At 43.5% G+C, this 16,067-nt stretch overlaps 1 protein-coding gene across 9 annotated transcripts in view; it reads right to left on the reverse strand.

The window, feature by feature from the left end:
- The window catches only part of KCNH7 (potassium voltage-gated channel subfamily H member 7), a 343,750-nt gene that overhangs the window by 117,175 nt on the left and 210,508 nt on the right, over positions 1 to 16,067 (reverse strand). For 5 of the 9 annotated variants that reach the window (XM_073305640.1, XM_073305644.1, XM_073305637.1 and 2 more), the window contains exon 4: positions 2,457 to 2,489. The exons of the other annotated variants lie outside the window; for them this stretch is intronic. In XM_073305640.1, the coding sequence (XP_073161741.1) occupies positions 2,457 to 2,489 (33 nt within the window). The remainder of the gene's footprint in view (positions 1 to 2,456; positions 2,490 to 16,067) is intronic. 9 annotated transcript variants of the gene reach the window in all.

Consider the following 16,067-nt stretch of genomic DNA (forward strand, 5'->3'; position numbering starts at 1 on the left):
ATTTAGCCAGGTTACATGATGTGTCTGGCAGCTATGCCCCCTTTGTTTCCTTTTAGTCACTCTCTAATACACAGACCTGTAAACGTGATTTCTGAGGCTTTAATAAAAGTGCCTATCTGGGAAGGAAGTGTGAACCTCTCTCAGGCTACTTGCCTGGACTTCACCTGGTGTTTCTTCCTCCGAAGCCTTCTTTCCTAGATTACTCACTCCAGTAATATTAGACAGATCCCTCAAGGAGCCAAAATGCCTCCTTTGCACAACAAAGATCAAACATGAGAGCTTCTCCCAGTCTGGAGAGCCCTAAAACCATACTGCAGCTGCCCATGGGGTGCCCATGTCCAGGTGTTGTCAGGTGACAATAGTGTGGCATCATCTGTGACCAAACTTGTGCTAAGTAGATCAGAGTGAATGACTGATCTGGCTGTATAAGTTTGGATGTTATGTCAGAGCAAAGAAAACAGCTTGCCTGGCTTCTAGCTAATCACAATAACTGCCCCCTTATAAGTAGACAGGATCTGTAGAAAAAGGATGTGATAGTTACTGCATTGTCCACAGCTGGATCTGTTCACCAGCTCTTACAATCACACTTCAGAATTTGTCCTGCTTTCCAGTACTTCAGGAAGTGCTGATGAAAGTAATAGTCAGGCTAGACAGTTCCCTGACAAGCATCCCTGACTGACTATCCAGACCATGAATTTACTCAATAATGCAGGTCTTCTCAGACTTTCCCTGAAGCTGAGCCAAGTGATCTATTTGTGAGAGCAGCAGAGGGACTGCTCTTTAGTGATGGACTGATAATTGCATGCAGGGAATCATTCCAAAATGCAGGTTATTGGAAATGCAGAGGCAGGCTATTGTTGAACGCCTGCTTTCAGGCTGGAAGAAAACAGTTAACCACTCATACAACAAAGTGCACAGGGGTTTTGTCATCAGACTCAGAATCAAAAGGAACCAATTTCTTTTCAGGAATAAAATCCCAAACACTGACCCCATGGCCAAAGTAATAGCAGGTGTTTAAATGCACTGCATGCCTCTGGCTTCCCTGGGATTATCAGACCTGAGAATAAGGCATGATAGTTATGATCACCTCTATGTTTTTCCCACCTCTTATTTCTTCACACACTCAAACATAGAGGCATGTAACACGTGAGTCATTTTCTTGGTCCCCTAATTATCTCCTCTGCTTGCTTTGTTTTTCTCTCCTTCCTTACAGGAAGAAGAAAGCATCTTCAGGTATCAGATTGGAAGCTGGAGCAAGATAAAGGACCCCCTAACTTGGACCTGACAGTTTGGTTACTTTACTTCCCATTTTCTGATAAATTTTAAGTTGAACTTTTATTCCACTTTAAATTCTTCTGCAGCTCCCATGTTTCTGGGACAATGACTGCCTTGTTTATTCCTCCATGCATGTGGGAATATTATTTTATCTCTCCGGCTGTCTTAACACATTGACAAACTACAGAGGGCACTTTATGTGTATGACATTAATAAGCACTTATATGTTTATGTGTTTATAAACATATATATTTATTTTATCTCTCTACCTGTCTATCCAGATTTTATTATATTGTTCCCTGTTGCTTATATTAAATTTACTAGGCATCTTAGGGTTTTGTTTTGTTTTTTGTCATTTCTGGTTCAAAATCAGTGAAAAGGAAGGTAAGCCGTATTTATAGGAGACTCCAGTTACACTAGGTGTCAACTTTAGCTCCATCCATCTCATGTCATTTAAAGTGCTAGGTGGAAAAGAATGTGTTTTTGTTTCCCTCAAACAGAAAATATCATTTCTTACTGTAATCTTCTTTCTTTGCCACATATTATGTTAAAAAATGAACACAATTATTTGTAAATAATTATTTAATGAAAAAATGTCAGTCATAATAAATATTATATGCAATGAATTATTCGGCTAGTACTATCCTTTAGTGACTTCTACCACAAAGTAAAGAAGTCTTGAAATCTGAGAAGGAATCTATCCTATTTATCACTGGAAACTTGCAAGAACTTGCCAGCCTTTACCATTAACTAGATCACCAGACTTTATCGAGTAGATAGCATTTGTTCTGTCTGCAAGACCAGGAAGTGAAAACCCTAGGAGGAGGGTCTCTTTATGAAGTCATGTTCCAAACACTAATTCATACAGCTTGAAATATTTCCATCATATGGTTTATTTCACCTCTAGATATATAGAATTCTATGCTCTGTGTATTCAGGATTTACAGTCAGAATAAACTGACAACCTTCACTACATTTGGGTTTTATCTTCATACAGGCTAATCTCAGATTTAATAGTTCAAGTGTTATAGCTACAGTTTTGCTGAAAAGAGTAGTCAGAGAGCTGTGGCAAGAGCTGAACTTTAACTTACTCTCTGGCTGGGTAATGTAAAACTCAGCAAGACCTTGAAATAATATACACAGAACACAAGAAGTAACAGGATAACAACAGATAGATTTACCTGAAGAAGAGCCACTTGAAAGGTTGTTGCCATCTGAAACACAATTAAACTAGATTTACGGACAGCATTAAATTTTTAAAAACATGTTAAGAAAATAAACATTTAACAGAACTTTAAAAATGTGAGTACTGAGATTGTTTACGGGGGGAAATAAGGGAGAATGTGACTTTTCTACACTTGCCTAAGCAAATTATAATAGTAGATTGTATATGGGACTTGCAGGAGAACTGTTCGAAAACACATTACTTTTTCTACTTGCAAAATTTAAGAACTGTTCAGTTTGTTGCATGAAATAGGGTCAATTTCCCATATAAGAAGTTGTTAAGTAGTGGAATGGCTCTGGTATAAAATTGGAGTAAATGATATTACAGTCAAGCTCACATTCAGTCAAACTGAGCTATTTATATTTGTTTACAGACCTCTGTCAAGCACTTTAAGAACTCTAGGTGAAAAAGTGCTAAGGTTAGTCTCTAAGGTGCCACAAGTACTCCTTTTCTTTTTGCTAATTATGATTGTTATCCCATTTTAAAAAGAGGAAAGCTTTGATGCTGAAAATCTGAGTGATTTATTTAGCATCTCCTTAGGGTAGGGGGTAAGGCTTTGCCCTTTGGGTTTGACATGTATTTACCATGTAACTTTGGAAAAGTCACATAACCCCTTTGAGCCTGAGTTATTCCATCTGTATACGGGAATAGCACATTTCCTTACCCACCCTTGTCAAGTGCTTGACATCTACAGATAGCGTGACCAAGAGGTGAGGAACTTCTAACATGTTTGTATACTACTCTCCTTAATAAAATAGGGAAACAATTATAGAATTATAGATTGGAAAAATAAGAGGCAGTGATTATAATAATTTTGTTTAATTAAGCAGTACATTTATTTATTTTAATTTATTTAAAATCATGCCTGTCCAGTAGTCTGGGACCATGTAAAAATAAATAATCATAGAATCGTAGGACTGGAAGGGACCTCGAGAGGTATTCTCGTCTAGTCCCCAACACTCAAGTATTATCTAGAAGGGGGTGGCCAAACTTACTGACCCTCTGAGCTCCATACGATGATCTCCAAAAGTTCAAGAGCTGGGGCACACCTGCCAGGCTCAGGGCTTCAGCCCTGCAGGTAGAGGGGGACTCAGGGCATCAGCCCCATGGGAGGTGCCTGCCAGGGCTCAGGGCTGAAGCCCTGCTCTTGCTGAAGTTCTGCATCCCAACAGCATGTCCTGCAGGGCTGAAGTCCTGAGACCTCCCTCCCCGCAGGGCAGAAGCCAGAAGTGATGCTTGGGGATCATGTCCTCCCCCCTCTCCCCCGATTTTTGCCAGGGTTTGCTGGCCTTGCTTGGTCACATGGTGCTGCTGAGCCCTCATCCCTGCACATCAGCTGCTTCAGCCAGCAACCTGGGAGCTACGGCAGTAGGGAGAGACACCAGCAAACAGTTGGGAGCTGCAGAGAGAGCCACTGCTTTTGCTGCTGCCTCTCCCCATGAAGCTAAAGCAGTGGCCCCTCCCTGAAGCTGCCAGATGCTTGCTGCTGCCTCTCCAGGAGGAGCTAACACCTGAGAGATGCAGGGAGGGGCTGCTCAGGGTTGGGGCGTGCCTCAAGTTGTTGAGGGGCTGAAACTTTAAATTGTGCCTCCCATTCTCAGCAGGCACCAGAAGCTTCTAGCCCCACCACCCCACCCCACCCCACAGGAGGTCAGAAGCCCTGAGCTCTCCCCCCAGTCTGGTAGACAGAGAATGGGGGGCAGGGTGTAGGGGGCTTTGTGAGCTACACTTTAACTATAAAAGAGCTGCATGGGCTTGCCAGCCACAGTTTGGCCACCACTGATCTAGACCATCCTTGAGAGATGTTTTCGTAACCAGCTCCTAAAAATCTCCAATGAGGGAGATGCCACAACCTCCCTAGGCAATTTATTCCAGTGCTTAATCACCCTGACAAGAATTTTTTCCTAATGTCCAGCCTAAACTGCCCTCACTGCAATTTAAGCCCATTGTTTCTTGTCCTATTCTCAGAGGTGAAGGAGAAAAATTTTTCTCCCTCCTCCTTGTGACAACCTTTTATGTACTTGAAAACTGTTATCATGTCCCCTCTCAGTCTTCTCTTCTCCAGACTGAACAAACCCAATCTTTTCAATCTCCCTTCATAGGTCAGGTTTTCTAGACCTTTAATCCTTTTTTTGCTCTTCTCTGGACTTTCTCCAATTTGCCCACATTTTTCCTGAAATGTGGCACCCAGGACTGGACACAATACTCCAGTTGAGGCCTAATCAGCATGGAGTAGAGCAGAAGAATTACGTCTTGTGACTTGCTTACAACACTCCTGCTAATACATCCCAGAATGATGTTTGCTTTTTTTGCAACAGTGTTACACTGTTGACTTATATTTAGCTTGTGATCCACTATGACCCCATATCCCTTTCCGCAGTACTGCTTCCTAGCCAGTCATTTCCCATTTTGCATGTGTGCAACTGATTGTTCCTTCCTAAGTGGAGTACTTTGCATTTGTCCTTATTGAATATCCTCCTATTTACTTCAGACCACTTCTCTAGTTTGTCCAGATCATTTTGAATTTTAATCGTATCCTCCAAAGCACTTGCAACCTTTCCCAGCTTGGTATCACCTGCAAACTTTGAGTGTCCTCTCTATGCCATTATCCAAATCATTGATGACAATTTTTAACAGAAATGGATTCAGAACTGATCCCTGTGGGACCCCAATTGACTGTGAACTCCTGATAACTACTCTCTGAGAACGCTTTTCCAACCTGTTATGCACCCACTGCGTTTCCGTAGTTTGTTTATGAGATGGTCATGTGAAACAGTATCAAAAGCCTTCCTAAATCAAGATATACCACATATATTGCTTCACACTATCCACTAGGCTTGTTACTCTGTCAAAGAAAGCTATTAGGTTGGTTTGTCAGGATTTGTTCTTGGCAAATCTATACTGACTGTTACGTATCACCTTATTATCTTCTAAGTGTTTGCAAATTGATTGCTTAATTATTTGCTCCATTATCATTCCAGATACTGAAGTTAAACTGACTGGTCTTCAATTCCCCAGGTTGTTCTTATTCCCCTTTTTATAGATTGGCTACTATATTTGCCATTTTCCAGTCCTCTGGAATCTCTCCTTCTTACATGACTTTTTGAAGATAATCACTAATGGCTCAAATATTTCCTCATATCTCTTAGGATCTATGTCCAAAAATCTTCCAAAATCGATCCAAATTAGTATTCTCCTATCATCTAGTACAGCCCACTCAATTCAAGCTCAAGAGGTAGCTTGATGTTTCCACTATATTTTTTTCTCTGAGTATGAAATCCAGAATTGCCATTTTGCAAATGAAACTGGTATTTGAAATACTCAATATTACCTCTTGCTATTATTGAAAATAATTAGGTCATAAATTTGTAAGTGAGACATTCCATCATGGGTTTGTCTGGCACACTGATAACTGCCATCACTCCTTCTTCAGTGCTGCTCCCTACAATGTGGTGTAACTTTCTTTGGTCACTTTGTAAAGCCACTACCCTGTCCTTCAAATAGCCTCTCAGAACTTACCCTCTACTGTCATACCTACAGTAAATTGCCCCCCTAAAGGTAATGGCTAGCCTGGTGTTTAAAAAATCATTCATCTTAATTAGTAAAAAATAGTAAAATTTGCAATCTATGTAGGTGTAGCGGGGTGGATTGGCCGCCCACAGACCTGGAGGGGGAGGAGCCTCTCATTAAACCTTAGTGGGTGGAGGCATGCCATGCTCAACCCTCCCGCCAGAAGTTAGTGGGCAGGACCAGAAAGGCAGGCCAGAGAACTCAGTTGGGAGGCAGTCTCTGGAGGACCCAGATGCCTCATGTAAACTCCCGAGCTGGGAGGCTGCTGCTGACCCCCCAGGAAGCTGAGGATTGGCCTGGACCACCAGGGCCATTTACAGACCCAAACACGGAGGAGCTGCAAATGCTGACAGAGGCCTTCTTCCCTGATGACCAGGATGACCCTCTACAGAGCTGGGTACACCCTGAGGGGGAGTTGGGAAGTAGCCCAGGGGTAGGGACCCCTGACTGGCTGCAATGCTGTTGTGGTCAGGTTTCAGAGTGGTAGCCATGTTAGTCTGTATCAGCAAAAACAACGAGGAGTCCTTGTGGCACCTTAGAGACTAACAAATTTATTTGGGCATAAGCTTTCGTGGGCTAGAACCCACTTCATCAGATGCATCACTCCAAAATAAATTTGTTAGTCTCTAAAGTGCCACAAGGACTCCTCATTGTTTTTTCATGTTGTGGTCAGGATCCTCGCTGACCCAGTGGCAGACTGCTCTACCACTGTTAGGTACGCAGTGGAGTGGGTGTGTCCCCCCGTCACCCCAAGCCATGGGTGGCAGTCTCCCCCTTTCTTAGGCAAGAAGCCTGAGCTTGTCGGCCCTCTGCTAGAGCTAGGAGGCCTGACTCTTTGCTGCCCAGCCTAAGGGCAGGCCTGAGCCCCTTAGATTCTCTACTGCCCCGCCCTGAGCAGGGGTCTGGGCTAACTGACTGTTTGTTGCCCAGCCTGACTGCAGGCCTGAGTTTGTAACTGTGTTTGTTGTTCAGCCCCGATCACAGGCCCAAGCTCATGTCTCCCATTGCCCTGCTGGTTCCCCATGTCAGGAGACCCCTGGAAATGTAGTGGGGTGGATTGACTGCCCACAGACCCAGAGGGGGAGGAGCCACTCCCCCCAACATACTGCACTAAGCAATTCATCTACATCGTTATTATGTGTTCCTGTTTCCCTTGTTTTTCTTTCTCCAGTTCCCTCCACTGAGTGCTACACCCACATGTAATATCCTGTTTTTGTTTAGTCTGCATTCTCTGAAGGGCAGATATTGCCTTTTTTAAATTACTTATTTGTACAACATGCATCACAATGGGACTCTGATCCTGATTGGGGATTCTTGGAGATGCTGTAATAAAAACAGCTAATACTAATAGATAGAATCGAAGAATGCTTCAGTTCTAATCCCAGCCTTAATTGTGACTACGCTGGGGTAAAAGTAACTTACTCTCTCTCTCTGTATTTTCCTCACTATAAAATAAGAATAATAATACATACTTACCTGCCTTGCAGGCTGCTGTGAATATTAATTAATCAGTTAGATGATATTTGTAAAAGGAGTCTGAAGATGAAATGGGCCTCATATTAATTATTTGTTATTATTATCATGATTACTATTATTTATTTATTATTGCCAGTCGTATGTCTTTACTACAACAAGGACTCAGTGATGTCTCAGTTCTCCTAACATTCAGTTTAATTTACCTTGGAGGCAAATACACATAATAACATAGGCTTTGTCATAATCAGCCTTCTAGTTTGGCTAGCTAGAAACCTTTGTCCTCCCGGTCACAATTTTTCTTGACTATCCCTCACTCAAGATGAATTTGCTCCCAGTGGCATGTCTAAAAATAACACCCTGGACAAATTTCTTATTATATTTTGTGCAAAGGCAGATGGTTACTATTGCTTGTATGCTTCATGTTTCACATTGTACATTATTTGACCCATTGTTTATGACAGCTAGTTGTATAGTAAGCTTTTTTTAATATAATACTTTATCTGCCCATAGATAAGGCTTATCCAGTGCTAAAATGCTATGCCTTTTCATGCAACCAAATAATTTGCATATAGGAAACTCAATGTATGAATACCCAATGCGTATACAGTAATCACTTTATCTAATTAAAGTGAAGTTAATCCATGTATTTTAGAAAGAAAAGGCCTGCTTCAGATCTTTTTTATACCTTTTTACCTTGATGTAGCTTCACTGACTTCTGTGGAGCGGTCCCAATTTATACCTATGTCACCGGGATCAGAATCAGGCCAAAGTGTTAGCATTTCTTGTGAACTTTAAACAAATTCTATAATCTCTCTGTTGCTAAAACATAGTTGACAATGAAGTGTTCAGTGCTAATTTTAATGGAGAATCACCCCATCATGTGTGTTTGTAGGATATAGAAAAAATAAATCTTTCCCTGCACAAAGATAATGGAATGTTTTCGGATTTCAGGAAAAATATGTGAAAAGGTATTATCTGCAAGTCCTCATGCATCCTGCCTGCGTTATGAAAACCAAACAGTTCCTCAGTTTGAAAATTATTTACCATTACATCCTTCTCATCCCAATATTGGCACATGGGGCAGAAACTAGTCTCTTCCATTCCTCTCTGTCATCTGCTGCTGCTGCCATCTGCTCTATGGTGTTCAGACTGACTGTTCTACCCTCCCTGCTAACAGTTCTTAAGGTTTCTCTTGGGTGCTCTTGTTTCCTCAGACCAGTTGATTTCCACTTGACAGCTTCAGGTGGGAGTTTGTGTGTTGGCATCCAGAGTACATGCCCCAAATAAGTGCAGTTCTTCCTTCTGATTCTGGTGGAAATGAGCTACTGGTTGATGATTTCTCATATCTCTTCATTAGTAACAAGGTTGTTCCAATCAATTCCCAAAATCTTTACTAGGCATTTATTTTCAAAGGTGTCTAGTTTTCTGTCTAACATTTTGGTAAATATCTAGCTCTCTCATCTATATGTTAGCACTGAGATTGTTTGAATTGAAAATTCTGAGTTTTGTTCTGGAGCTATATATCTTTGATTTCAATATGTTGCTGAGTTTAGTAAATGGTGTGGCTTTCCTATGCTTGATGTCACTTTTTTCTTGAGATGGCCATTGGCCAATATGGTGATGTCCAGGTAGGTGAACTGTTCTACTGTCTTGATATATTTGTCTTCTAATGTGATGTTACTGCTTGACATCTGGGTTTCAAGGATGTTTGTTTTAGTATAACTAATTATGAGCCCTGCTTGGCTTGCTTTTTTATTTTGCCAGGCTGTCTGTCTTTGTTTGTAACTTATCAGGGATGTCGCTCAGTAGTGCAATATCATCAGCAAAGTTTAGGTCTTCTAAATATTTGCCATCTACCCAGGCTACATCAGTATTTATGTTCCTAATACACTTTTTCATTGTTTAGTCTATGGCAATCTGAAAATAAGACTAGAATAATAATTTCCCTCAGTCCTTTTCAGGAGAAAAGAACCAAGAAATCATCCAGTAGGTAGCAAAACGGGCCTATAAAATGAAATGATAAAATGATACAGGACCCTCCCAAAACACACACATTTGAGAAATATAATTAACTTCTTTATTGATCAGTTTTCTATAGATGCTCTGACAGACCTGAAAGGGATAGTACTGCCTTTCCAGTAGGGGAATAAGCTGCTGTGGTTTTGGAACCAGGCAGATATTGTTTTAATGCACAGCTGAATAGCTCAGTTCAAGACAATCAGTTGCTTTTGGGGTAGTAAGAACAAGGCCAGCTAATATGTAAGTCTACAGCTTAACAGGACTTTTCAATCACTTTAAGCTAACTTGGTTGAGCTAACACAGTAGATAAACACACCATTTTTGACCACTAAGACATACCCACGGACAACTGTAAACTCCTCCTCTTCAGCATCTCTGACTCTTCCCTCTTCCTTCTTAGATTTGTAGATTACAAGGCCAGAAGAGACCATTGTGATCATCAAGTCTGACCTCCCATATAACACAGGCCATTGAACTGCCCCAAAATAATTTCTAGATCATATCTTCTAGAAAAAACATCCATTCTTGGTTCCAAAATTGTCAGTGATCGAGAATCCACCAAGACCCTCGGTAAATTGTTTCAATGGTTAATTACTTTCTCCATTAAGAATATACACCTTATTTCCAGTCTGAATTTGTCTAGCTTCAATTGAATTCAGTCTCTCCAACATTCAACAGCTAAAATACCTTTCCTCCCCTGCTACTTTCTCTCTCTCTCTCTCTCTCACACACACACATCCCTTGCGTCCCTTCTCTGGCTCCTTGTCTCTTTTCGCATAAAGTTCAGATTCCTTCTATTTAGTTTCAAGGCTCCATATGGCTCTGCCCCTGCTGACATCTCATCTCTATTCTCCTGTCACTCCTCACCTCCCTCACCTGACCTCCTGCGCTCTGCCCACTCTTCTTCCCTTGTGGCTCCCTCCTCCCACTTTTGCGTTTATCCCCTTTTTCATGTTGCTCTCCATGCTTGGAACAATATCCTTTTCCTATGCATCAAACGTCCCTACTCTCTGTCTTCAAATTCCTCAGAACCTACTTCACTTTGCTTTCCATTGTGGACTTCCATTCCTGGGCTCTTTATTTCTCCTGTTTTGTGTTACATCCATCTCTACTTAAAATAAGAATTATAATATGATCAGCATTATTATTATTCATTTTAACCCTTTCACTCTTATCCCTGTCCCTTTCCTTGGCATCTTTTCCTGTTCTATTTTTGTTTAATTTAAATTGTAAGCTCCCCATGTCAGGGGCTCTGTCTTTTAAGAGTCTATGTCAAATACCATGACAGGTTATGGTACTGTGTAGATCAGAGGTCGGCAAACTACGGCCCATGGGCCATGTCCAGCCCGCAGGGCCCTCCTGCCTGGCCCCTGAGCCCCTCCCCCGTTGTTCCCCCTTCTCTGCAGCCTCAGCACAATGCTCCAGGTGGCGCGGCAGAGCAGCGAGCTCCTGGGGCAGCGCAGCTGCAGAGCCCGGCCTGACCCAGTGCTCTGTGCTGCACAGTAAGGGGGCAGGGAGCAGGGGGAGTTGGATAGAGGGCAGGGGAGTTTGGGGGGGTGGTGGTGGTCAGGGGGTGGATGGGGTCAGGGCAGTCAGAGGGTGAGGAACAGGGGGGTTGAATGGGAGCAGGGGTCCTGGGGAGGTCTGTCAGGGGGTGAGAAGCAGGGGAGGGATAGGGGGTGAAGGCTGGGCGACGCCCCCCTCCCCTAACCGGCCCTCCATACAATTTTCGGAACCCAATGTGGCCCTCAGGCCAAAAAGTTTGCCCGCCCCTGGTGTAGATACATATGAATAATAATAACAGCGAAAGTGCACATAGAACTGACATTGCAAATTAAATTAAAATCAGGAAACTTAGAAACACCATTAAATAAAAAAAAAATTATCAGGACTTTAACAATGTAAAGTCTCCCCTATAGATACAAATAAAAATTAAAAACAAGAAAAATAACGTAGCAAACTATACCTCACTTTTAACCAATATTGACATTTTGTTTCAGTTTTCAGATGCAAACAGATTGGGAACTAATATAGTCTGAAAAAAATGAATCCTTTAAACAGATGATTCTGCTGTTTCTTTCATATTGCCAAGATCTTGCAGTCTTGTTTGTTTGTCTTAGAAGTGTCTGGTATAGGTGTTACCAAAAGGAAAAGTTCAGTCTAACTCCTTAACCTTTACACAATGACTTCACCGCTTTAAAAAACATCATCTTTATGATGCAGCATGTGAGGAGAACCCAGATTTTCAGATGCAAGCAGATTGGGAACTAATATAGTCTGAAAAATGAAACCTTCAAATAGATGATTTTGCTGTTTCTTTCATATTGCCAAGATCTTGTAGTCTTTTAGAAGCTGCTTACTCTGACTGGCACGTTGTCTGAGTAAGGACTGTTGCACTGGGCTTACATCCAATTGGCTCAAAATACACTGACTTGCTTTTCTCTCTCAGATTTCAACTCCATTACAAAACCACGTTGATAGTAAATGTTCATTGCATGGAACAGTGTAACATTACATTAAATTCACCTGAGTAATGGAATGGGTTGTGGGGTTTTTTATTTAAAGGAATGCACTGTTCCTGAAAGGCTTTATATTGCTACAGTAGCTTTTCATCTCTAACCTAAAGCTGAAGCTGCCTGGTTTCAGCTCCACTGAAGAACATTGTAAGCACTGTCTTATAACATACACATTCTGTATTGCAAATTATTTGGTTCCCTAAGCAGAGGATGTTAGAGGGATCATGCTATTAATATCTGTAGAAACTTGTATCAATAAGTGGAAAATGGAATACTCTTTTTTTTGTTTTGTCTTAGGGTATGTCTACACTATGAAATGAGGTCAATCTTATAGAAGTTGATTTTTAGAAATCGATTTTATACAGTCTATGCGTATGTCCACACTAAGCGCATTATGTCGGTGGAGTGAGTCCTCACTACCGTGGCTAGTGTTGACTTTTGGAGTGTTGCACTGTGGGTAGTTATCCCACAGTTCCCGCAGTCTCCACTGCCCATTGGAATTCTGGGTTGAGCTCTCAGTGCCTGATGGGGCAAAAACATTGTTGCGGGTGGTTTTGGGTACATGTCGTCAGTCGCCCCTCCCTCCGTGAAAGCAACGACAGACAATCGTTTAGCGCGTTTTTTCTGTGCAGACGCCATACTGCTGTCAGCAGATGGTGCAGTAGGACTGCTAACCATCGTCGTCATCCACCACTTCCGCTGCAACTCTGCTCTCCTGCAGATGCCATACCACGGCAAGCATGGAGCCCGCTCAGCTCACTGCTGCTGTTGTGAGCATTGCAAACACCTTGCACATTGTCCTGCAGTATGTGCAGAACCTGCAAAAGCAGGTGAGGAGGCAACGACAGCGTGATCACGATAGTGATGAGGACATGGACACAGACTTCTCTCAAAGTACGGGCCCTGGCAATTTGGACATCATGGTGGTAATGGGGCAGGTTCATGACGTGGAACACCAATTCTGGGCCAGGGAAACAAGCACAGATTGGTGGGACTGCATAGTGTTGCAGGTCTGGGATGATTCCCCCAGTGGCCGTGAAACTTTTGCGTGCATAAGGGCACTTTCATGGAACTTTGACTTGCTTTCCCCTGCCCTGAAGTGCAAGAATACCAAGATGAGAGCAGCCCTCACACTTGAGAAGTGAGTGGTGATAGCCCTCTGGAAGCTTGCAACGCCAGACAGCTACCGGTCAGTCGGGAATCAATTTGGTGTGGGTAAATCTACTGTGAGGGCTGCTGTGATCCAAGTAGCCAACGCAATCACTGAGCTGCTACTATCAAGGGTAGTGACTTTGGGAAATGTGCAGGTCATAGTGGATGGCTTTGCTGCAGTGGGGTTCCCTAACTATGGTGGGACGATAAACGGAACGCATATCCCTACCTTGGGACCGGACCACCTTGGCAGCCAGTACGTAAACCACAAGAAGTACTTTTCAGTGGTGCTGCAAGCAATGGTGGATCACAAGGGATGTTTCACCGACATCAACGTGGGATGGCTGGGAAAGGTGCATGACGCTTGCATCTTCAGGAACTCTGGTCTGTTTGAACAGCTGCAGGAAGGAACTTACTTTCCAGACCAGAAAATTACTGTTGGGGATTTTGAAATGTCTATAGTTATCCTTGGGGACCCAGCCTACCCCTTAATGCCATGGCTCATAAAGCCATACACAGGCACCCTGGACAGTAGTAAGGAGCTATTCAGCTATAGGCTGAGCAAGTGCAGAATGGTGGTAGAGTGTGCATTTGGACGTTTAAAGGTTTGCTGGTGGAGTTTCCTGACTCAGTTAGACCTCAGTGAAACCAGTATTCCCATTGTTATTGCTGCTTCCTATGTGCTCCACAATATCTGTGAGAGTAAGGGGGAGACGTTTATGGTGGGGTGGGAGGTTGAGGCAAATCTCCTGGTGGCTGATTACGTGCAGCCAGACACCAGGGCAATTAGAAGAGCACAGCTGGGTGCCCTGTACATCAGAGAAGCTTTCATGACTGGCCAGGCTATGGTGTGACAGTTCTGTTTGTTTCTCCTTGATGAAAACCTGCCCCCTTGGTTGACTCTACTTCCCTGTAAGCCAACCGACCTCCCCCCTTTGATCACCACTTTCAGAGGCAATAAAGTCATTATTGTTTTAAATTCATGCATTCTTTATTAATTCATCACACAAATAGGGAGAAAACTCGCAAGGTAGCCCGGAAGGGGTGGGTGAGGAGGGAAGGCGGGAAGGATTAGGCCACACTATAGCTCAAAACTTATTGAATGCCAACCTTCTGTTGCTTGGGAAATCCTCGGGGTGGAGTGGCTGGGTGCCTGTAGCCTCCCTCCCACCCTGTGTTCTTGGGTGTCTGGGTGAGGAGGCTATGGAACTTGGGGAGAAGGACAGCTGGTTATACAGGGGCTGCAGCAGTGGTCTGTGCTTCTGCTGCCTTTCCTGCAGCTCCACCAGACGCCTGAGCATGTCAGTTTGCTCCCCCAATAGACTCAGCATTACATCCTGCCTCCTTTCATTGCGCTCCTCCCTCCTCTCATCGTGTTCATTTAATGCTTTCCTGGACTCTGCCATTGTTTGCCTCCATGCATTCTGCTGAGCTCTTTCAGTGCTGGAGGACTGCATGAGCCGTGAGAATATTTCATTGCGAGTGCGGTTTTTTTTGCCCTCTAATCTGCACTAGACTCTGGGATGGAGACGATAGGGGGAGCGTAGAAACATTTTCAGCTGTGGAAGGAGAAAAAGGGAAAGTAGTATTTAAAAAGATACATTTTAGAGAACAAAGGAAAGACTATTTCACACTGAATCAAGCGATTCACATTACATAGCACATGTGCTTTTGGTACAAGGTCGCATTTTACCTCTTATATTGAGTGCCTGCCAGTTTGGTGTGAGATGTCACACACTCTTGGCTGGACAACAGAATTTGACTTGCAGGCAGCCATGGTAAGGCAAGGGTTTCGGCTTCTTCAACCTTCATAACATGTGGGAACAGTTTCAAACAGCAGCACCCTCCTTTCCCATACCAAGCAAAGCCCGTTGGGTTGGCCATTTAAAAGGAGGGGCTGTGATTTTTAGGGTGAATGTGCAGCACAACCCTCCCCCCCCAATTCTCTGGGATGATTGCTTCACCCCCCCATCCCCCACTGCGTGGCTAGTATCAGGGAAGATTCCTGTCAGCCAAACACAAACAGCTCAGCATGAACGGGTCTCCCCCCACTGTGTGGCTAACAGCAAGAATGACTTCTTTTCAGCCAAAGGCAAACAGCCCGGCAGGAACGGGCACCTCTGAATGTCCCCTTAAACAAATTTCCTGAATTTCAACCAGGTGACCATGAATGATATCACTCTCTGGAGGCTAACACAAACAGTACCTCCAGGAGAGCTTCATGGAGATGTCCCTGGAGGATTTCCGCTCCATCCTCAGACGCCGTTAACAGACTTTTCTAGTAGCTATACTGGCTGCGAATGCATCCCAAGTCTTCAGGGCAAATTAATTGTTAAACACACTTGCTTTTAAACCCTGTATTATATTTACAAAGGTACACTCACCAGAGGTGCCTTCTCCGGCTTCATGGTCCGGGAGCCAAGGTTGGGAGGGTATTCGCTCCAGGGTGATGAACAGTTTCTGGCTGCCGGGGAGAAGGGATTCTTCTCTTGCCTGCTGTGCGCTATCCTCAACCACCTCCTCCTCCTCATTATCCACAAAATCCTCATCCCTGTTGCGTGAGACTCCCCCCTTGCAGGTGTCCATGGACAGTGGTGGGGAAGTGGTAGGGCTCCCCCTAGAATTGCATGCAGCTCATCATAGAAGCGGCATGTATGGGGCTCTGACTCGGAGTGACCGTTTGCATCCTTTGCTTTTTGGTAGGCTTGCCTCAGCTCCTTAACTTTCACGCAACACTGCTGTGTGTCCCTGTTGTAGCCTCTGTCCATCATGCCATTGGAGATTTTGGCAAATATATTGGCATTTCATCTTTTGGAACGGAGTTCTGCCTGCAT

The sequence above is a fragment of the Lepidochelys kempii genome, chromosome 11 (genome assembly GCF_965140285.1).
Source record: "Lepidochelys kempii isolate rLepKem1 chromosome 11, rLepKem1.hap1, whole genome shotgun sequence".
Classification (NCBI taxonomy): domain Eukaryota; kingdom Metazoa; phylum Chordata; order Testudines; family Cheloniidae; genus Lepidochelys; species Lepidochelys kempii.